This window comes from Stenella coeruleoalba (assembly GCF_951394435.1).
Source record: "Stenella coeruleoalba genome assembly, chromosome: 13".
In the NCBI taxonomy this organism is placed as follows: domain Eukaryota; kingdom Metazoa; phylum Chordata; class Mammalia; order Artiodactyla; family Delphinidae; genus Stenella; species Stenella coeruleoalba.
Window position 1 is genome coordinate 6,940,207 of NC_137159.1, and position 22,334 is coordinate 6,962,540.

General features: G+C 51.2%; 1 protein-coding gene across 4 annotated transcripts in view; it reads left to right on the forward strand.

Moving 5' to 3' along the window:
• The window catches only part of LONRF2 (LON peptidase N-terminal domain and ring finger 2), a 91,687-nt gene extending 70,566 nt beyond the window's left edge, over window positions 1-21,121 (forward strand). For all 4 annotated transcript variants that reach the window (XM_079941605.1, XM_079941606.1, XM_079941610.1 and 1 more), the window contains 4 exons: window positions 1,421-1,551; window positions 10,742-10,832; window positions 19,819-19,951; window positions 21,082-21,121. In XM_079941605.1, the coding sequence (XP_079797731.1) occupies window positions 1,421-1,551; window positions 10,742-10,795 (185 nt within the window). In that variant the 3' untranslated portion in view covers window positions 10,796-10,832; window positions 19,819-19,951; window positions 21,082-21,121. The remainder of the gene's footprint in view (window positions 1-1,420; window positions 1,552-10,741; window positions 10,833-19,818; window positions 19,952-21,081) is intronic.
• The last annotated feature ends 1,213 nt before the right edge of the window (window positions 21,122-22,334 follow it).

A 22,334-nucleotide genomic window follows, 5' to 3' on the forward strand; every position in this document is an offset into this window, starting at 1 on the left:
TACTTCGTGTATTCTTGTACTGTTTGCTTTCTTTCCTTGGAATTGTATATCTAACGTTTGGTATTTGGAGTAAATATAAGTGTTGTAAATGTTCGTTAATAAATAATTGTGCGCAAGTAATAGGGTAGAGTGACTGGAAATTAGATCCAATCATTGTGTAGGATATTGTATTAATTTTCTGTGGCTGCTCTCCAACCAGTTACCACAAACTTGGTGGTGTTAAACAATAGAGATTTACTATTTTGAAGTTCTTGGGGTTAGAAGTCCGAGATCAAGGTGTCAGCAGGGCTGTGCTTTCTCCAAAGGCCCCATGGAAGAGTTCTCTCCTGCCTCTTCCAGCTCCTGGTGTTAGCCAGCAGTCCTTGGCTTGTGGCAGCGTAATTCCATCTTTGTCATCATATGACTGCCTTCACTGCGTGTATCTGTGTGTCCAAATCTCCCTCTTCTTATATAAGGGCACCAATCGTTGGATTTAGGGCCAACCCTAATCCAGAATGACCTCATCTTAACTTGATTACATCTGCGAAGACCCAGTTTCCAAAGAAGGTCACATTCACAGGTTCTGGTTGGACATGAACTTTGGAGGAACACTATCTAACCCAGTACAGATGTGGAATTATTCCACCTTAATTCAGGAGTAGAAAAATAAGGGAAGTCAGCGGCTTTGCCTTAAAAAGAAAAATTACTTCTTAAAATCAGTTCTGTCCAAGGCAGATAAGATTTTATAGGAGCTGAAGCGTGTATAGTGGTTTTTTTTTTTTTTTTTTTTTAGGGGTGGGGGTAATGCTTCTTAAGAAAAGGAATGTAAAATTCCAAATACAGAGTTAGGTATGAAAATGCATATTTATTTAAAATTTTTAAAGAAGTAAATTAAAAGTTTTAAAGTTGACATATACCACCCCCATCACAGAATACTGAAAGCCGTTTTTATTAACTGTCTGACACCTTTATGATACTTTTCCTTCCTTTTTTTTTTTTTGGTTGCATATGCTTCAATCACCTCCTCCTATGACAGTTTTGTACTGTATTAGTTTCTTAAGAGATAATGATATTTAAATTCTGTCTCTCGCATAGTTGTTGAACAAAATTGTAATTTCGAAGTTTCAGTTTCACAAGTTGTTATTGGTGATGTCATTGAAATTGTTAGGATTGCTGTCTAAATTTGGGGAAGCCTAAACTGAGCTTCTTTTATGTATGAGCTGTAAAATTCAGGCATTTTTCAAGGTATCTCATGGAGGGGTGACTCATCTTACATCCTTCATCACCGCCCAGCAGAATTTTCTGTGATGATGCAAATGTATAGGAGCTAATACGGTAGCCGCCAACCACAGGTGGTTATTGAGCACTTAGAGTGTGATGCGTGTGGCTAGGAACAGAATTTTTAATTTAATTCCATTTTAACCCTTTGCTCTTCACCCAGAAATCTGCCCACTCCCAGCCCTGGGGCCAACCTCAGTGCCCTCTGGTGGGCCCCCCTCCAGGCCCAGTGACTATGTCAGCAGACTAGAGCCTGAGCCAATGAATTTGGTGAAACCATCTAAGGATGTGGAGGTATGAAAAAATCTGTCTCCTTCACTTACCTGCGTGTGCTCAGAATGACTGTTGAATCAACATGTTTAAGAAGGGAAAGGCGGGGCTTCCCTGGTGGCGCAGTGGTTGAGAGTCCGCCTGCCGATGCAGGGGACACGGGTTCGTGTCCTGGTCCGGGAAGATCCCACATGCTGCGGAGCGGCTGGGCCCGTGAGCCATGGCCGCTGAGCCTGCGCGTCCGGAGCCTGTGCTCCGCAACGGGAGAGGCCACAACAGTGAGAGGCCTGCGTATCGCAAAAAAAAAAAGAAGGGAAAGGCGTATCGTTCTGGAACAGACTCCTTTTTATGTTCTCGAGGCTTCTTTCAGCATGAGGCCCCATGTGTCAGTCAGGATAGACCACGATGCTACAGTAACAAGCACACCCCCAAATCTCTTGGTTTTCAGATGGTAAAGGTTTATTATTTTACTTCCATGACATATCTATGAATGGTGGGCACCAGGGATGCATGGCCCAGATCCCCTCCAGTGCGGGACTGGTGGCCTGCTGCTGGGAGAGTGTTTTGCTGTCAGCCCCTTCAGGTGACGCCTCACACCAAGTCTCATCGCTTCCCAGAGAAACTCACATTCAGTGGTTGATCAAAGTGGTAGCATTAAGGGTGCAGCCATCCCAGCCCAACATAGGACAACTCCGAAGGGTCCTTTTAGCTCCTGAGTTCCCTGTGAGCCCAGCAGAGGCTGCTGTTGCACCTGCAGTCTGGCTGGACTCCCCCTTCCTGCCTGAGGTGTGAGTCTCACAGGTGTTGTTTCTAAGGGCACGCTTTAATAAATATCCTGCAGGAGGAACTCTTGTCTTAGAGTCTGCTTCCCTAGAGCCAGCCTGCAGTGGTTTAATACCAGGAGTGGGCCAAGAAATCAAGTGATCAAGTGGGGTTTTGGAGTTGGATTACTCACCACTTTCTGGCAGTAACTCCCCATCACTGGCCATAGGGCCTCTTGCATGAAGTCACCATCTAATGGTTAAAACTTGCACTGGTGGTGAACTGGGATGGTGTACTAGCAGAAGGAAATGCACTGGTTCACGCAGGGTGTCAGGCCTTTGAGAAATGCGTGTAAATAGTTATAAGGACAGTGGAATTGGGTAGCTATTGCTAAGACTGATCGATGCTCTAGAAAAAGATAAAAAGCTATGAAAAATTTATCACCAATCAAAAGCCCTGGGAAATTTTGAATACCCAGGTTCCCCTGAACCTTCTGAAGCTTAGAGATGATGCCAGGGCTCCTTCCTGTAGGGCGAACACCATAGGTCCTTCAGAATCTACCCCCACCTACCCTCCTGGTCACTAAGCTTATAACTGGGGTTAAATCACAATAAAACCCACGCATAGACGTTCTGACCTGATTAGGGGTAGGGGAGAGTGCTGTATCCCAGAGGAGCGACAAGACCTTGCCCATGGGTACCAGCAGAAGGCAGAAGACTGTGCCTAGGGTGGGATTCTGTAGGTGCTTCATCAAAGGGTTTGGAACGTCAAGTTGAGTAAGAGAGAGCTCGGTGATGTGGGTGCAGTCTCTTGGGACTCCGTATCTGTCTAACACACTGGGAGGACTCCAGGAGATGGGAGAATGCCCTGGTGAAAGGGGTACCAGAAACCCTAAAATCCAGCCCAGAGCTGATGTGGGAAAGTGCATTACAGAACCCAGCCCACTCATGGCCCTCGGGATTGGAGAATTCCCGAGCAAGAGAGGCCACGTGACAGACATAACTGCCAGAGGCAGGTGAGGCGTCACAGTGGAGGAAGGGGTGCTGCTGACCCACACGTGGGTACCGGGATGGTTATTACAGCAAAGTGTCCCTGGGCAGAACAGACGCACAGCCGCCAAGGGAGCTGCTCCGTCCGTACCCCTCAAAGAAGTCAAGGAGCTGGGACCAGGAGGTCAAGGGGAGTTACTCCAACAGAAAATTCACATTCCTTTGCCCAGTTTCCGTATCTGAGTCAGTTTCAGACCCAGAACCCACCGCCTGAAGAAGAGACCAGATCCCCAGAGGAAGGGGACGGTCACACCCTGGTAAGTTTCTCTTGGGCCTTCTGCAAAGGTCCCTTCAGCCAGTCGTTCACCTACCAGTGCACCAGGGGAAGAGGAATATTTCGCATTTCGAAGACTCTTGGACATAGGATCCAGGTCTCTATTGTTATCCAGGCACATGAAACATCATCCTGGCACCCCTGTTACAGTGGGGTGTATGCAGTCCTGGTCAGGACCTAGCTCCCTCTGGGTCCATTGGTTCACAGACTCACCAGCCCGGGCGGTCCTTTCCCTGGTCCCTGAATGTGTAATCAGAATAGACCTACTTTAGGGTCTTTGGCCTGAGAGGTAAGAGCTGTCATAGTGGGGAGGGGCAAGCAGAAGCCTCTGAAACTATTCCCCCCTTCCTCAGCCAGATGGTGAATGGAAACAATACTGCGTCCCAGTGGGATGGCAGAAGTTAGTGTTAAGTATCAAAAGGTTGCAGAGGTAGTGGTCCCACCATTTCTCCATTTAATTTACTCGTCTAGCCCTTGCAAAATCCCAGCGGATCCTGGAACATGAGAGTAGATTCTCCTAAATTCAACTGAGCATTCACCCGGGTCGCAGTCTGCCACACCAGATGTTATGTCTTTGCCAGGATATATTAACTTATTTGAGGCAAAGGGTGTACAGACATAGATTTAGCAAATGCATTTCCTATGAGAAAAGAGGCAGTTTGCATTCGCATGAAACAAATACATACACTTATAGTTTTGTCCCAGGACCAGTGTTGACCCTTCTGCCCACCGTCACGATATAGTCTGAAGAGACCTGGATCATCTGGAAGTTCTGCAGAGCATCTCATTAATCCACTGCACCACCTGATACCATCCTAACCAACCTGGATTGGCAAGAAGTGGCCAGTGCGTGGAAGGCCCGGGTGGTAGAACGTGCATTGCAGAGGGCGGGAGATAAACCCTACGAAGATTCAGGACCTGCCGCCTCAGTGAAGCTTTTCAGGGTCCAGTGGCGAGAGGCATGCAGGAACAGGATATCCCACCCGAAGGAAAGGACAGACGACCGCCTCGTGCACCCCCCACCATGAAGAAAGAAGCACAGCATCTTGTAAGCCTCTTCAGATTTGGGAGGCAGCGTGTTACATGTCTGGGGATTCTGCTCCAACCCACATATGACATAAAACAAAAAGCTGCTGGCTGGCGGCAGCCCAGGCTGTGGTACAAGGACCCCTGACATTTGGAGCGTGTAACCTGGCAGGTGTATCGCTGGTGGGAAAGGAGCTGTGTGCTTCTGTGGACAATCACAGCACATACCCCTTTGCCTCTGCAGAGCAATACTGTGCCTCTTCCACTTTTAAGAAACACTCCTGGTACCCTGCGGGGCCCTGGTGGAGACGGGACCCTTGACCATGGGCCGTAAAGTGGCTGTGCAGCCACAGATGCCCTTGATGAGCTGGATTCTGACACACGCCCCCAGGACAAGGCTGGGTGGGCCCCCAGGATCCATTTTAAGATGGAAGTGGTGTATCTACAGTCTCACGTAAGCCAGAGCAGGGGGGACAGCAAACTACACAACTCGTAGCCCAGATCTCTCTCTCACCCACAGTTCTTGCTCCAGGGCAGCTCATCCGTTCCTTCCTGTGACTGGGAAATTGTGTATGACCAGACGAAGGAGGAAGAGAAAGTCCAACTCTAGTTCATGGTCAGGTGGGCTTGGTACATATGTGGAAGCTGAAAATAGATGGCAGCTGTATACACCCGCAATCAGGGGTGGTCTGGAAACGGTAACAAGGCAAAAAATCACACTCTTAAATCGAAGCTCTGCAGGTTGAGATGTCTTGGTTCCCAAAGGTAGACTTCTGCCTGGGAACATGTGAGACTCATTGAATTACAAGCTGCCGTCTTCATCTGGGCGTGTCAGAGTCACCGGCAAGCAGGAAGAGGCACCATCCTGATGGGGGTATGTGCCCAGAAGGACGAGGCAGGGCTGCTGCACACTGGGATGTGTGAACCCAGGTGATGCACAGGCTGCCACGTGGTCCTCTTGCTGAGTGTTGATGGTAGATGAACAAGCAACAACTCCAGCCTGAGAAGGGCATGTAGACCAGCGTTCATACTTCGCAGAGGTGAGGTTCTGAGTCATCACATGGATTAAGCCACTGAGACCAGCAAAGGTGCTAGCTGAGGCGAGGGGAGCCTGGAACAGATGGTCCAGAAGGGGGATAGTGTTATCAGCTGTGGCCTTGAAACCAGCAACAGAGGCATCCTATTAACCTCCTTTTAAGTGTCCCCCAGGAAGAGGAGGAGGCCCCCGGGAATCTTGAAGGAGCTGCTTCCGGAACATATATGAAGAGATGTGTCCAAGAGGCACAGATCGGTTTATTGATTATTTCCACCAACAACCTCAGAACTGAAAGATAATTCGTAGTACTTTGTGACAGAACAATAGGAAACTTGGACACTCCAGAAGGGCTGTTTTTCTAGGACCTGGACCACCCCCTTGCCAATCCTCTTCAGCAGGAGGGGGCAGTGACAGCTCTGTCATGAGAGAGAGAGGAACTCCCCCCCCCCGACCCTGGTTCTTCAAACCAAAGGTTGCCATGGAGATGCACAGTAGACTTGACACTGTCAGGGGTCCCTGTTTCACATGAAACCTCAGAAGCCGACTTTGGAAAACACAGCAAGTGACTGGCCATTGTTTCAGACAGCAGAAGAAAATGAGAGGCAGCGGAGGAAACGGTAGCAAGTAATAGATTCATTCCTCTTGCAGCAGTAACATCAGACCAGACTGTGAAGCTGTAGGTCAGATGCTGAGTGCCTGGGCCGTGGCTTCCCTAGGATGCCCACAACACGGGCGGCAGCACAGGAGAGCAAGCAGGTCGAGCTGTGTGTCCAGATCCCTCCCCGTTTGTTTCTTCACCACTTCAAGACAGTTTCAGAAATGCACTTCTGAGGAAAGATCTTATATCCAGTAAAACTCTGCGGAGCAAAGACAAGCAGTTAGCAATTGGCATAAACACAGCCCTGGCAATAAGTAGCAGTAAGTAGCAGGACCCTTATAAGCTCAGCTTACAACTGAGGGCCACCAGGTGGATGCTGTGGCCGCAGCCAGGGCCTTGGAGCCGGAGGAAGGGAGGGGGACGAGGTGGGGGGACACCCAGTTTGCACCAGAGCTGATTGTATGGTGCTTTCCTGTGCTTTCTGGCTGCCCACCTCTGGACACAGCTGGGCACACCCTCAACTCCAGCTGCTGTTCACATGAAAGGAGGCTCTGAGAGGCCCCCAGGCCCCTGCCGAGACTGAAGCCAACAGGAGACCAAAGCTACATCAAAGCAAAATGTAGCACCCAAGTACCTTGTTATATTACAGGGCTGTTTTTAACTCTAACATGTGGCATTTTGAGCCGTATCTGTGCAAGTTAGTGAGGGGGTGCTTGTGGAAGGGCAGGGATGGGGGAGGATTGGACTCCTGCAAGGACCTTCTCTAATTCAGTGGTTCTCAAGGTGTGGGCCTGGACCAGCAGCTTCAGCACTGCCATCTGGGAGCATAACTCATCTCAGCTTAACTTACATCCCCCAGCAGGAAGAGGGAAGGTTTTCTCCTTACCCAGCAACAACCTAGCCAATGAGAAACCACAGCAACGCCTAACGCTCGCTCTCCTCCAATGAACTTTCACTCAAAACAGCTCCTCCCAACTTCCCCCGTCTCTTCTATGAAAGAACGCTCCTCTCCCGTGTCCCCCAGCCTTGCCCATGGTTCACCATGGTGTGCATGGCCTGAATTGCAATTCCTCTGCTGTTCCCGAATAAACTCAATTCTGCCACCTAAACCACCTAAACCACCTTGCATGTTCTCTAACTGGCATGTAGCCTAAGCAATAAGATGTTTGCCCAAGTTGTTTTAGAGGAACTCGGAGTCAGCTGTGTCTAGTTTGAGCTGAGCTGGTTGAGACCGGAGTGGACCACCAAGCCTCCAACTGGACGGGTGCGAGTGTCCACTCAGTGACCTTTTGGTGTCAGAGGGCCCCAAATCCCACCCTCAGATGTGCTAAACACCTCAGTTTTCTAAACGTACAGAGGCCTGTAGCGTAGTCACACCTGGGCAGAAGGATGATTACTGCACCTTTTTCCATTGCCTTTCCCCATACCCCCAACGCCCCTCATGTCTCAGACCTGCCCTACTGCTTTATACTTGATCCCATAAACACCCCTTGCTTTCGGGGCCTGTTCTCCCTTCTCCTCTCTTGGCTGCCTCGTGAATAAACCCTCTCTTCGTTGCAAACCTCCGGGTCTCACCATTTGGGCTGGCTGCCTGTGGAGCAAGACGAACCTGCTTGGGTAACAGAATTGGGACCTCAAGACAGACAAGACAGGTCTAACTCCAGAACCCACAGTCTGAGATGATGGAGCTCTTGAATGACGCTGCTCCCTCAGCAACCTGTGTCAGCCTCCTGGATTCCAATTGTCTATACTTTTTATTTCCCTGCCCTGGGCTCTTCAAAGGCAGGGATCCAGTCTTTTTTTTTTTTTTTGCGGTACGCGGGCCTCTCACTGCTGTGGCCTCTCCCGTTGCGGAGCACAGGCTCCGGACGCGCAGGCTCAGCGGCCATGGCTCACGGGCCTAGCCGCTCTGCGGCATGTGGGATCCTCCCGGACCGGGGCACGAACCTGTGTCCCCTGAATTTGCAGGCGGACTCTTAACCACTGCGCCACCAGGGAAGCCCAGGGACCCAGTCTTAATTCATCTCCCCAGTATGTGCACAGAGCTCTGCTTTAGGCTCTCATAGATATTTGGTGTCTCAATGAATAAAGGAAGAAAGGGAAGGACAGCAGAGGGAGGGGAGGACCGGATGGGGGGAGTGTGGGAGGGGCAAGTATTGGGGAGAAGTTCCTTCTAAAGGACGGGGTGTTTGGCGCCATCTGCGGTACTGCAGAGGACTGAGGCGCAGGGGTGTGAGCTGTGGGCAGGGCGCCCCGTCGGGGGCTCAGCAGGTCTTAGCTGAGATCCCAGGACAAACGGCTGCAGGAGAACAAAGCACGATCGCCCTTGCACAGGCATTGGTTGTGGAGCAGAGCGCTTCCATAGGCCCACTCTCGGCGTTTCTTCTCATCCAAAATTCTAGGCAGGGGTGGACTTCCGTTTATGGGAACGGCAAGCGGGATAATTCTGGCTATAAATGTAGCTCCCTTTCCCCACTGATCTCTATCATGTATGCCATAATTTCTGGTTGGTCTTCGATGGGTGGCCTGTCACACTGTCTAGTTTTAAATTCCTCTCTCCTTGAGCCATTTTGCCAACTAGTTAATACTGAGAACTATCTTATACTTAAACATACTTGAGAGCTCCAGTCAAAGGAACCCTGGAGTGAGTTCTTTTATGAAGCCGACAGCCTTTTTACAAAGCAGAAGGATTTTTCTGTTTTACACGTTTAAATGATTTTTGAAAAATTCTGACCCAACTGTACAAATAGTAGAAGATGACGCTTTGATGGGATGTTAAACCGAAACAGCCCAGAGTCACGTGGAAGTTTCACCTGTGGCTATAAGTTAGTCAGCAGCAGGTCAGAAAAAGGGTGAAGGGTCTCCATGAAATGCACCCGGCAAACTTGCTTATTTTGAAACAGACCTTTCTACTGAATGCTTCCCCACCCCTTGCCCACGGTGGAAACGGCAGCAGCAGAAGCAGCCTCCTCCTCCAGAAGTGTTTAGTGTTGTTTCTCTCTATTTACAATCAAGAATCGTTAATAACTATGCCAAGGGAGCAGGTTTGAAAGGTAGCCCTTGGGGCAAAATCCATGGCTGAGTCCTGTGATTCTTCCCCTTCGAGTGGTGCTGGAGTGTTAAGACCACGGAATTTGGAGTCAGATCTAGGTTCAGATTTTGTTTCCATCACTCACTAGTTGTAGGGCAGGTAACAACCTCACTAAGCTTCATTTTTCTCACCTGTGAAATGGGACTAAGAAACTCTTATCTGGCAGGATTATGACGAGAATGGATGAGACAATGCATGTAAACACAGCAGGCACTGAAGAAATAGAAGCTGTGATCATCACCACTAGTTACAGATGAGGCTTCTCTCTTTTTTCTGCCTGGAACTCAGAAGCCATGAGTGGAGCTCTAGCAACCCTGTTGGGATCATGATGTAACTTTGTGAATGGAAGTCATGCTTCAGGACTGATGAAGCAGAGGGCAGAAGAATTGGGGTCTCAGATGACATCGTGGAGCCCTGGATCATAGCAGTCCTGGGCCACCTACTTCTGAGGGACTTTAGGTTGTATGAGAGAAAACGCCCCCTACCTTGTCTAAGCCATCATGACTTGACACGTGTTGGTAGCAGCCGTGTGCAATTCCTTGCCGCGTGGCTTTAAGGAGAGACCTCCTAAAACTTCTGGCCCTCACTTTCATTTCTGAAATAAAGGAGGGGCTCAGATAACCCCTCTGGACTTTCCCCTCTCACATAACAGGCTCCTATTTCGACCTCCTGAGTCTGGGGGTTACACCAAAGCAGAGTTTTTGCCTTGATCTTTTTGCTTAGTTGCAGCAGCCTGGTTTGGGGGTGGGGCAGGGGATGGGGAGGAATGGGGCAGGTGGAGGGGCCAGTAGAAGGTAGCAGTAGACCTGAGGTTAGCTCAAGATTAGATCAAGACCTTGAGGTCCTCATCACCGTGTTGCTGTCCCCCTAACACTGCCTACAGGAGGGCGCCCTCAGCCCACTTCCCGAGCTCAAGGGTTGTCGTGGTCAGCATACCAGGAGGATATTTGTTCCCACAAGCTCAGCCGACCTCTTCCCAGTCAGAGCTGCTTCGGTTGCCTCTCCTCCTCAGCGGGATGAAAGCAAAACGTCTAACAAAAGACATCAATCTCGTGATTTTTTAGATGAGGAACTAGAGCAGCAAGCAGCCGTATTGGGAAATGGCCACAGGGGGTCGCTGCGCGCTCAGTAATGAAGGGATGGACGCCAGCCCTCGGGGAAGGGGAGACTGTCCAGGAGGGTTCGGATTTGAGGAAGGAGCTGCCCGTGGAAGGGATGGAAGATCTCCTTTCTGCACAGCTGAGTCCCCCAGTGCAGCCGAGAGGGAAGAGCCATAGTGTTGTCTTTGACCCCGAAACCAGGCTTGCAGAATACTACTGTTATTGTTTTCATTGTGATAGGATTTTGGAATTCTCATGTAATCTTTTCTGGCTCACAGATCATGAAAGCTATAGATCCTTTCTCTAAAAAGGCCAAATACCCACTACGATAAATCAAGGCCAAAGCCTGGAGCCCAGGGGGTCCTGGTGGTAAGTAAGTGTCTAGCTCCCCTTGCTGGATGGATGGTAAGAGAACTTCAGGGCTGCCCTAGTCACAGGTTTGAATCCCACTCTGGCGGGGTGACCTGCTTTACTTATTGGACGCTTGCTTTTCTTACTTATAAAATGGGAACTCTGAGTTCCGCCTTGGTCGGGAGTTACTGTGGGTACAGCACACGGAGAGCCGTCAGCAGGTGGCCATGTGCCTCCCAGGTTGGAAGCACAAGAAAAAGAGGCCTGGGGAGAAGCCGGTGGGCTGGGATGTTGTTACCAAAAGTGGGGTCCAGGGGCTTCCCTGGTGGCGCAGTGGTTGAGAGTCCGCCTGCCGATGCAGGGCACATGGGTTCGTGCCCCGGTCCGGGAAGATCCCACGTGCCATGGAGCGGCTGGGCCCGTGAGCCATGGCCACTGAGCCTGCGCGTCCAGAGCCTGTACTCCGCAACGGGAGAGGCCACAACAGTGAGAGGCCTGCGTACCGCAAAAGGAAAAAAAAAAAAAAAAAAGCGGGGTCCAGCAGCTGGACGTGCAAAAGCCAATAAGGTGGCAAGGTTGGTGGAAAGGAAAGTTTGCTTTATTGCGGAGGCCGGCAACTGGGGATGGGGTGTGGGGGAGTTGGGGGGAAGGCAGACTTGTGTCCAAAGGCCGATGCCCCCCACTGACAATCAGCGTGCCAGAGCTTTCATAGGCGGAGGGAGGGTGCTACACGCAGAAGCGGCACAGTCAGCTCTGACCGTCATCTTGAAATTGGTCACGCGGTGGTCTGATCAGCGTGGTCATCTCGATTGTTTTAAGGACAGTTAGTCTTCAGTTCCAGGGTCGGTTTGTTTCCATTTCTTTGAGGCTGGTTCTCAGAATTGTGGCAGCTTGTGTCATGGCTACAGTCTGGTCATCATGTAGTTAACTTCTTCCACCTGGAGGGGGTTTTAGTATCTATAAGACAGCTCACAGGAGATGGCTCAGAATATTAGCTGTAGCTTTTAAGGAGGAACTAAAGGTCCTTGACTTTGCTTAATGACTCAACTATTAGTTTTGTCTTGTTGGACTGTTTTCCTTTGTTTCTGCACTTTCTCACTTCTCTAGTTAAACTTTTTCTTTGGCTAAAGGTTTTCCACAGACAAAAGGCAGGAGGAGGACATGGGCAAGGACCACAGGGCCCTGCTCCGTTTCAATATGAGCTTGGATGTGTTTGCACGTGGCCGGGAGAGGCAGGTGGACGGGCAGCCTAGGGCTCAGGGGAGCTGGAGGGCTCTGGGGTGGTGCAGATGCACGGGGTGTAGACCAGTGGTTCTCAAACTTTAATAAGCTCGGAAGCACTGGAAGGCTGTTGAAACAAAGATCACTGGGTCAGCGGACCCTGAATACCGTGCAGTTGTAACCAGCTCTTTCTGGATCCCCAGCAGGGGGCCTGGATTCGCTGCTTTTCAGTGGTTGGTCTTAAAGGCAGGGATGAACTTCAGAATTTCTGGTCGGTTTGGAATTGTGCCTTAGGAAGTGTCTGGCACACCATCTTCCTGTTCCTTTATTTTTGCCCCCAAAAGATTTCATTTGACCAAAGAGTTCCCTGGCTTTAAAACATTGGAATATCATTGGTCTAAACCAGTGGTTCTCAAAGTACGTTCCCCAGATCTGTGACATCAGCGTCACCTGGGAACTTGTCACACAGCCAATGTCTTGGGCCCCGCCCCCTACCTGCGGATCAGAAACTTGGGTGGGAACCAGCAGGCTGGGGTTTAACAAGCCCTGCAGGTGATGGTGATGTGATTTAAAGCCTGAGAGCCGCTGGTCTGAAGGAAGTGTGGGCCCGGTGCTCGGGCTTCGGCCATTCTCCCGTTGGCAGATTTGCTCCTAGCGTCCTTCTCCTTAGCGGCCCTTTCCTCTTTGGCATCCCCATCCCCTACCTTTCCCACCTCCCCTCATCAGACTCCGGGTGTCTAAAGGTGCTTGCCCCTCCCTCTGCTCCCTGAGCTGGCACCTTGCAGTAGAGAGTGAAGGGCTCACCAAGTACACTAACTTCCACCAGTCCCATAAACGGGGGTAAGGAAGTTCCTGCCCAGATTTCCTCTTGCAAAAATGCATGCTTCCTTAAGAAAAAGAGAAAGTAAGAATCCCAGGGCCAGATGGGGATGCTGGGATATTTTGTGGCCTTTGGGCACCCCTCAGATGGCTAATGACAACAGTCACCACTGGTGGAGAGAGTATAATAGTGTTACTGAGTCCGAGCTCGTACCGCTCGCCACACAACAGGCCAATAAATCAACAGACGAGTTGCTGGGGCAAAGAATAGCGACTTTATTCGGAAAGCTGGCATGCTGGGAAGATGGTGGACTCCTACCCCTAAGAACCATCTTGCCTGAGTTAGAATTCAGTCTTCTTTTATACTAAACGGGGAGACAGTAAAGTCAAACATTTCCTGGGTCTGGTCAGACTCCATAGGGGACCTGTTACTTTCTTCCATCCTGCAGTCATTCACAGGTGGGCCTGATCAGGATGTTTCCTGTGAGCTAAACAAAGGTATTTTAGCTTACTGCTCATTACTTGGGAGGCAGGGTTCCCAGAGATGGGCCATTATGTATAATTTAAGCTTCTAGGCAACGTCCCTTTAGTGATTAACTTCTAGCAAAAGCAATAAAATACAAAGGTCAAAGTAAAAGAAACACATCCAATATGGAGTCAGATTTGTTCTTCCCTATTACAGTAGCAGCCTTTGCACCCAGCCAGGGTGACCCCTGCCCCACACTGACCCCCCCACCCCACCCCCCAGCTGTCTTCCCCCCAGGCTGCTGGGTCCCTGAGGAGACCGGGCCAACAGGACAGCTTGTTTGAACTGATCAGGTCTACACCCCTTAAATTGTGGAGGCACTCGTGTCGGGTGAGCATCCTCCCCAGATTCTCAGACTGAGGAGGGAGTCCATTAAGTTCTGAATTTCCCTGTTGCTTCAGGAGGCAGAAGCTGTGGCGAGTCAGGTCAGGGGCTTGGCTGTTTCTCTTGGCATCAGACAGCTTCTTGGTTTCTTCTGTGAAATAGGGATGAGAGCAGTACCTGCTTTCCAGTTAAAGCGCTCAGCACAGAACCAGGCGTCCTGCTGTTACCATGGAAACCAGGAAGCCAGAGCGCCCGTCCTTCCTGGACAGCCTCGTGCGGGCACCCCACTCGGGGCCGTGGGTGCCCCCAGCCCAGGCCGAGCTCGGAGTCTCATCACCCCTTGGGGTCCTTGTCTGTGAGCAGAGGCCGAGGGAGGAAAGCTCCTCTGCTCCCCCGAGCCAGTCATAGTGGGTGGATGTTTCTAGCCTCCGCAGGCCTTGGAGTGGATCCTTCTGGAGCCCACCCTTCTCTCCCTGCGGCTGAGCTCGAGTCGGCAGTGGGTCCCTGGGCACGTGGCGCTGGGCCGCCGCTCACAGCTCAGCGTCGCCTTACTTGGCTAAGCCCAGGAGGAGTCAGGCATCGGCCATGGTACCTCGTGTGGACTCTGTCCAGTGACAGCCATCCTTCTGGCTTCATGTCCTGGGAGCTCAGGGCCGGGCAGCCTGGATGAGCGGGGAGGGGAGTGGCAGCCAAGGGCGGGGGAGTTGAGTCACGGTTCTGTGCAGCGCGAACCCTGCCCACCCGGCATGATCCCAGGCCTTGGGGAGGGAGACACTCCAGGGGCCTCCATCCACAGTTTCATGTCATTCTGCCAGCAATCCAGGGGAGAGCGTGGGTGGAAATCAGTGCCATCTGGAATCCCCAGAAGGCCATCCCTGGCCGCTGAGCTCCAGGCTGTGCAGCCTTGGGTGTGGCACCCTCCCTGCCAGCCACATCCTTGACCTGGTGACACTGCAGGGGACGTCCGATCAGCTGGTCCACTGCAGAGCTTCTAGCGGGGGCGGAACGTCTCAGCTCCACTCTGGAAACAGAGCTCTGGTTTTCTTTGCACCGCCCACGTGGATGGAGGCCACTGGGCCTCTGTTTGCCCCTCTGGATCTGCCTCTTTCATCCCCAGGGCCCAGAGTGGTGCCCCACCAGAACAATGTGGGGTGCCAACAGTCACCCCAGAGCCAGAGAAAGGCCACGCAGGCAGCAAGGAAGAGGGTGTTAGCCCCGCACCTGCACCAGAGCCGTGCCGGTTGTCTGCCCGGTTTCCCCAGCCTCACGGCCACGTGAGTGGAAGGACGCGTGAGAAGGAAGGGCAGCCTCTTCTCCCCGCAGGGAACTGCCCCTGGGCCCCTGCAGGCACAGTCAGCATGGGTCCAGGGGTAGAGGAGGGGGTGGGAGCACAGCCAGAGCTCCTGGAGGAGGGTGCAGGGTGTGCTTTTCTGAAATGTGCAATAGTTAATTTAGCTAATCTATATTGGTGGCGTTCGAGTTCTAATTTTTAGCTATCATCAACTACGTGAAAGAATTCCCCACACCTGTATCTTTGTATATTTGTCCAGTCATCTACTTAGGATAAATTCCCATTAAAATGGAAACCCCATGTGAAGAAGAGAGAGCCTTGTTCATCTTTTTATCTTTAGTGTCTATAGTATCTGGCATATAACACAATCTCAATATATATTTGTTGATTAAATAAAATTTTTTGAAGTGGAATTTTTTTTTAAATAGCTCATGTTTTGTGGGGTGATAGGGATTTAATGCATTTACTATTTGAAGTGCTTCACATAGATGAGGGTAATTTTTTTATAAATGTATTTTTATGTATTTATTTTTGGCTGCATTGGGTCTTCGTTGCAGCGCGCAGGCTTCTCACTGCGGTGGCTTCTCTTGTTGCGGAGCACGGGATCTAGGCGCGCGGGTTTCAGTAGTTGTGGCTCGCGGGCTCTAGAGCGCAGGCTCAGTAGTTGTGGCGCACGGGCTTAGCTGCTCCGCGGCATGTGGGATCTTCCAGGACCAGGGCTCGAACCTGTGTCCCCTGCATTGGCAGGCGGATTCTTAACCACTGCGCCACCAGGGAAGCCCCTGAAGTGGAATTTTTGAGTCAGAGGATATGCATATTGTATATTTTAACATACATTGTCAAATTATATATAGAAAAATTATACAAATATGACCCCATCAACAGTATCTGGAGATACCTGTTTTTCTTTGTTCCTGCCAGTCCCATCCACCGGTGGACGGGACCCAGTGGATGCCAAGTTCTCACCGGTCCGATGAGGACCCAGGGAGAGGATGGGGGATTCCTTCCTCCCCTGAGCCTAGAGAAAAGAGAGCGCCCCCCACCGAAGTACCCTGTGTGCGGGAGGCGCTCCATACACGCTGGACCCACACTGCTCCCCTACCCATGGCCCCCGGGGCCTGGGTCAGCTTCTCCTGCTGTGTGGTTTCTAAGGACTCGGCTTCCTCTGGCCGTGAAAAGGTACCTATCTTTAGCGTCAGTGTGTGTGTGCGGCAGCTCTGTCGGATCACCTCAGATGCTCGGCCGGGAAGAGCTCAGTTTAGAGCCGGGAGATGAAGCGGGCTCAGCAGCCCCGGTGTAAACACAGGTTTGGAAGGACCTGGGCCCCAGGAGGTGTGGGAGCAGGAGGAATGCCTGTGCCTGGTGGAAGAAGTGGCACCCAGCCTCCTGGGTATCTCTGACCCACAGGAGTGTCGTTGATCCAGGAAAAGCAGGGTTTGCACACATTTTTGTGACCTGATGAAATTCTACCTTCAAAAGGCCCTAAATCTAAAACCTAAGATGCAATAAAAGAAGCTCCAAAGCCACGGGAAGTGACTTTGAACTTATTCAGAATGTCCCCCTCCCCCGAGGAGCCTTCCCTGGTTTACCCCTCAGTCTTTCCTTGCTCCCAGCTCCTCAGCCCCTCGGGCCACAGCCCCAGCCACACTATAAGCTCACAGTGGCCACATCTCGGGTGCCGAGGACGGGCCTGAGCACTTTGCAGGTGCTTCCCCACAGGTGGGTGTGATCAGGAGAAGGGGGCACCAGCCCTGAGAGGTTGTGCAACGGGAGTGGCTCAGCTCAGGATTTGAGCCCGTACGGCTGCCTTTTCCTTTTCTCATCTCTTCCCTGGCGTTCGCCTGTCAGGAGCTATGAGGGTTAATTTCATGTGTCACTTTGGCTGGGTCATGGTGTCCAAACATTATTCTGGGTGAGTCAGTGAGGGTGTTTTTGGACAAGATTAACATTTGATTGGTGGATGGCGAGTAGAGCAGGTGGCCCTCCATCCTGTGAGGGGGCCTCGTCCAGTCAGCTGCTGGCTTGACTAGAACAAAAGACGACCCTCCCCCAGTAAAAGAGACACGTCTCACCTGAAGTCTTCAGACGAGAACATGAGCTCCTTGTTCTCTGAAGCTTCCAGCCTTTGGACTTGGCCTGGGACAGTGGGTCTGCAAATTTTAGTCTTGCCCACCTGCATGATCACGTGAGCCAGTTCTTCGTAATGAACCTCTTGCTCTTTACATAGATACACATCCTGTTCGTTCTGTTTCTCTGGAGGGTCCTGGCTAATAGAGGAGCCTTTCGTAGATGCTGTGCTCTGGGCCGCCCCAGGGCACTCAGTGTAGCACCCAACCCGTGGGGGCAATATAGCATTTTTGAAGCCAGGGGTCCCTGTGTAATGGACCCCCACCCCCGAGAAGGGCATTCGCTCCTCCCTGACCCCTGCGGGGCTGTGGGAAGAGGTATAGGCCCAGCGAGTGGGCAGGGTGGTGGGGTGAGCAGAGCCAGGACTGCAGGACAAGAGTGATTGACAGCGTCAGGTCAAAGCAGGGAGAATGTCAGCCTGTGGCCCCCCAGTGGGCCCTAGACTGGATGCCGACCCTTGCCGCTGTTGGCCAAAGCAGAGGGCAGGCTGTGTGGAGTGGGACCCGGGGGAAGCAGCAGAGCTGGGTGTCCCAAAGGTAAGTCCCAGCGTGCACCTGGGGGCGGGGGCTGGGGGCTGTAGGGGCCGTTCATCACGGAAGTAGCAACTTAGGTGATGATAAACAGCAGACTCATCGTCTGGATTTTGTTATTGTTTTTACCTTCTTTTTCTTTCTTCTTTTTTTTTTTTTTTGTGGTACGCGGGCTTCTCACCGCTGTGGCCTCTCCCGTTGTGGAGCACAGGCTCCGGACGCGCAGGCTCAGCAGCCATGGCTCACGGGCCCAGCCGCTCCGCGGCATGTGGGATCTTCCCGGACCGGGGCACAAACCCGTGTCCCCTGCATCGGCAGGCGAACTCTCAACCACTGCGCCACCAGGGAAGCCCCTTATTGTTTTTAAATTCTCTGCAATGTACCTTTTATGGCTGGCACCAGGGCCGCCACTCCTACTACCCTTGGCGGAAAACCCTTAGACTATCAGGATCATTGAAGCAAAGTGTCTAGTTTGGTTGTTATTATTTTGGTTATTTTTAAAGCCTGGATTCCTTTGGCTGTAGGGAAACGTTCCCTTAAAACGACTGAAATAGACTGTCAGCCCCAGTGCAAGTCCTGGGTAGTCCAGTGGTCATATTTTTTAAAAGTAGAAAGAAATAAGCAAAATAAATGTTAACAAAGTGCTTTATTTAACCTAATATGTTAATTCAATATGTAATCTGTAGAAAATTACGAATAAGTTATTTCACGTTTGTGTGTGTGTGTGTGTGTGTGTGTGTGTGTGTGTGTCTTTGAAATCCAGTGTGGATTTTAAACGCAGCACCCACCTCCGTTGGGACCCGCCACCCTTCCCGGGCTCAATAGCCACGTGTGTGGTGTGGCTTCTGAACCAGACAAGCCCTATAGCCTTGACCCAGCGGTAGAATGAATCTCAGTCAAGCTGGTGGCCGCTCGGAACACCTTAGCACTAGATGTTCTGTGTGCTTGGTTTTGTTTAATAGGATGCATGCATGTGCCACTTAGCTCTAAATATTGGCAACACTTGGCCATTGTCCCCAGGGCAGCAAATTCTCCTTATTTCAAAAGCACAAACAGAACCCTGGCCTCCTAAGGTGGAGTAGTAAATGCTGAGAGAAGGGGAGCTTTCTCTACTGTAGCTCGATGTGCATAATCAAAAGGCAGGCTTTTGCTCCCAGCAGAGTCGCATGAGCGGGAGGGGAGGGGGGAGGCCAGTGGAGGTGGTCTTGTGGAGCCGGCCTTCCTCACCAACGGCTCGGCCGCTAGCACGTGCCTCTCGGCTTCTCTATGTCTATGGTTGCACCGTCTAATTTTCAATCACACACTGCTTCATTCTGCTAAAGGAACTGGCCTTAAGGTCAGCACTGGAACGAGGGCTTTATTATTATTATTATTATTATTTTTGCGGTACGCGGGCCTCTCACTGTCGTGGCCTCTCCCATTGCGGAGCACAGGCTCCAGACGCGGAGGCTCAGCGGCCATGGCTCACGGGCCCAGCCGCTCTGCGGCATGTGGGATCTTCCCGGACCAGGGCACGAACCCGTGTCCCCTGCATCGGCAGGCGGACTCTCAACCACTGCGCCACCAGGGAAGCCCTGGAACGAGGGCTTTAATAGATCCTTGGGGTTGAGGTTCTATAGGGATGAGCATCACTTTCCCGAGATGGGTCCAAGCCAGCTGAGCCACCGGGCAGCCATGACACGTGACCTCAGGTCTCCTTCATAGCTAGAGGTGAGATCCGACCTCGTGGGACAACCCCCCCCTTGCCCGCCAAGACCCACATTCCGGAGAGCAAGGGCTCTGCTTGCTCGGCCCTCCCACTTGGCGGACCCTCCCATCTGAGGACCTGCCCTGACTCGGGGAGGACAGATGAGGTCAGCCAGGGAACCACATGGCCAGCGTCCTCCCCACGGTTCTCTACCCTGCTGCCCAGGTGAAATATGAAAAGGGGGACACAAGAGTGTCCAGTAGTCATTTTCCTGGCCATGTTGTGCCCCCCAAACCCTGGCCTGGGAATCTCCTTCTGAGATGTGGATGGAAGGAAGGAGTGGAGGTGGGATCCTGAGGGTCCCAGCTGGACTTCTCCCCCGAGGGTCCAGGTAGCACACCCTCACCCAGGTAGCCTCTGCGGGCAGGTGAACGAAGCCTGAGCCCCCACTCAGCCGACTCTGCTGATTGCTTCTCCAGGGACCCTCTGCCACCGCGATGCCCGCCCCTTACGTCTGGGCATCGTCACTTCATGGCAGCCCTGGAAGCAGCTGCAAACTGCCTGGAACCCTGGACCTGGGCGAGGGTGTTATATTCTTCAGGAAGGATGCAGGTGAGGTTCAAGTAATCACCCTATCAGGTAGTCACGCAGGATACATGCCTCTGTACCTGGTTCTTCCACTCGCTACAATCTGTGCGATTCCTTCATGTCGTTCTGTGCCCAGGGCTTCCTGCCCTTTCAGTTGCTGGTGGTATTCCATTGTATGAATATATATATATGCATTGAGGAATATAGTTAAGACCAGTGTACTTTGTGTAATTACTGTGTTTGTGTTTTCCTTCAGTGTAAAAAGTTTTAAAATGCACCCCAGGAATGTGTACCACCCTGTACAAAGTGTGGCAGCTGCACACAGCTGAAATGAGTTCTCACGCTACTCTTTACTGTAAAACCTGTATAGCCAATTGATTCGCACAGACTTTTTTTAAAATTAATTAATTACTTTGTTTTTATTTTTGGCTGCGTTGGGTCTTCGTCGCTGCGCGTGGGCTTTCTTTAGTGGAGGCGAGCGGGGGCTACTCTTTGTTGCGGTGCATGGGCTTCTCATTGCGGTGGCTTTTCTTGTTGTGGACCATGGGCTCTAGGGGCACGGGCTTCAGTAGTTGTGGCATGCGGGCTTTAGAGCACAGGCTCAGTAGTTGTGGCGCACGGGCTTAGTTGCTCCGCGGCATGTGGGATCTTCCTGGACCAGGGCTCGAACCCGTGTCCCCTGCGTTGGCAGGCATATTCTTAATCCCTGTGCCACCAGGGCAGCCCTCGCAGAGACTTTTAAAAATGTTTTTCTAGAAGTCTTGTACCCTTAGCCATCCTATGGTCACATCTCAACAATGATTTGAGAAATGGAGTGGTTTCAGTGCTTTGCGTGATTCTTGTTCTTGCTATTTTCTGTGTCTGTTTTCATCTTGCTTGCATTTACAAAGCTTAACTGATCACTCTGTCATTTGATATTTGGGGAATTAGGATCTGAAAAACAAATCTACGTTGTTAGTGAAATTCATGAGACCGCTTGAGGGTTAACAAAATTTTCTGTCTGTGATTTTGTTATTTAAGTTTAGAAATGACATAGATTTTAAATTAAATACCTTATTTTTCAGTTTATACCTATAACTTCAGTGCGATTTGCTATTTCTTGCAAAATCTCCTATCGGTACTCTCAGTCTTTATAATCTTATCCCCAACAACAGGGTCGCAAAACCAGACCACAGAGAAATGGCGTGACACTCTCGTTTGTCAGAGAACTCAGTCGCATCATATTGTAAATGATGAAAGCGTCACCATAAACGTCTGTTGTTCATAAGACAGAGCGAACCAACAAAGATGTGAGTCACTCATCTGTCAACGATGTAAGCAAGTTCTTTGCTAAATTAGATAATAGTTTACAAATACTGGAAGAGTATTTGCTCAGTTTCTGAGCTATTTGCAGTGTAACTGTGACAGGCATAGCACTCTTAAATTTAATCTGCCTTAGTCACATGTTCGCCGGTATTTTCTCAAGTCTAGACGAGCATCCAAACAATAAGTCAGGCCCTGGTTTGCAGTATTTGCCAATTTCCTTTGTGTAAATGCTCCCGGCACAGTCGATTTCAAGCCGACATGTCATAAAGTGACACCTAGGCTCACGTTTGAAGGTCAGGTCTGGGTGAACTGGATGGCCAAAGGAGGGGACGTTCCAGGCAGAGAGAAAAGCATGAGAAAATGCGTGGGGGCTCCAGGGGAGCCTGAAGGACCACGTGAGACCGTGGAAGACTTTGTCTACCCAGGAGAACTGACAGTCATGAGAGCGGGTATTCACTGAATGAACACACTGTGCCTGTTTCTGAGCTAAGCATCATCTCATTTAATCCTTCTCAGAATCCTATGAAATAGGACTTTGTATTACCCCCTTTTACACGTTAGGAAACTGTACGGCTTAGAGCAGTTGAATGGCGCACCTAAAGTCACACAGTAAATGGTAGAGCTGGGATTTGAACCTAGATTAGTCTGACGCCAGAACTCTACCTACAGCCTCTTAAAGGGCCCTCCTTTCTTATGGAAATCCAGGCAGAAAGTGACAAGACCTGAGACGAGGCTGGCTATGTGGGGCGAGGCTGGCTGTGTGGGGCGAGAGAGAGGAGGGAAGTGGTAAAGTGGAGACTGGGACAAGATCCCATAACCAGCTGGATGTGTGTGGGAGGTGAGGAAGTGGGGGAAATATGTCAATGGAACTTTTTTTTTTTTTTTTTTGCGGTACGCGGGCCTCCCACTACCGTGGCCTCTCCCGTTGCAGAGCACAGGCCCCGGACGTGCAGGCCCAGCAGCCATGGCTCACAGGCCCAGCTGCTCCGCGGCATGTGGGATCCTCCCGGACCGGGGCACGAACCCGTGTCCCCTGCATCGGCAGGCGGACCCTCAACCACCGCACCACCAGGGAAGCCCTCAATGGAACTTTTAACGTGAA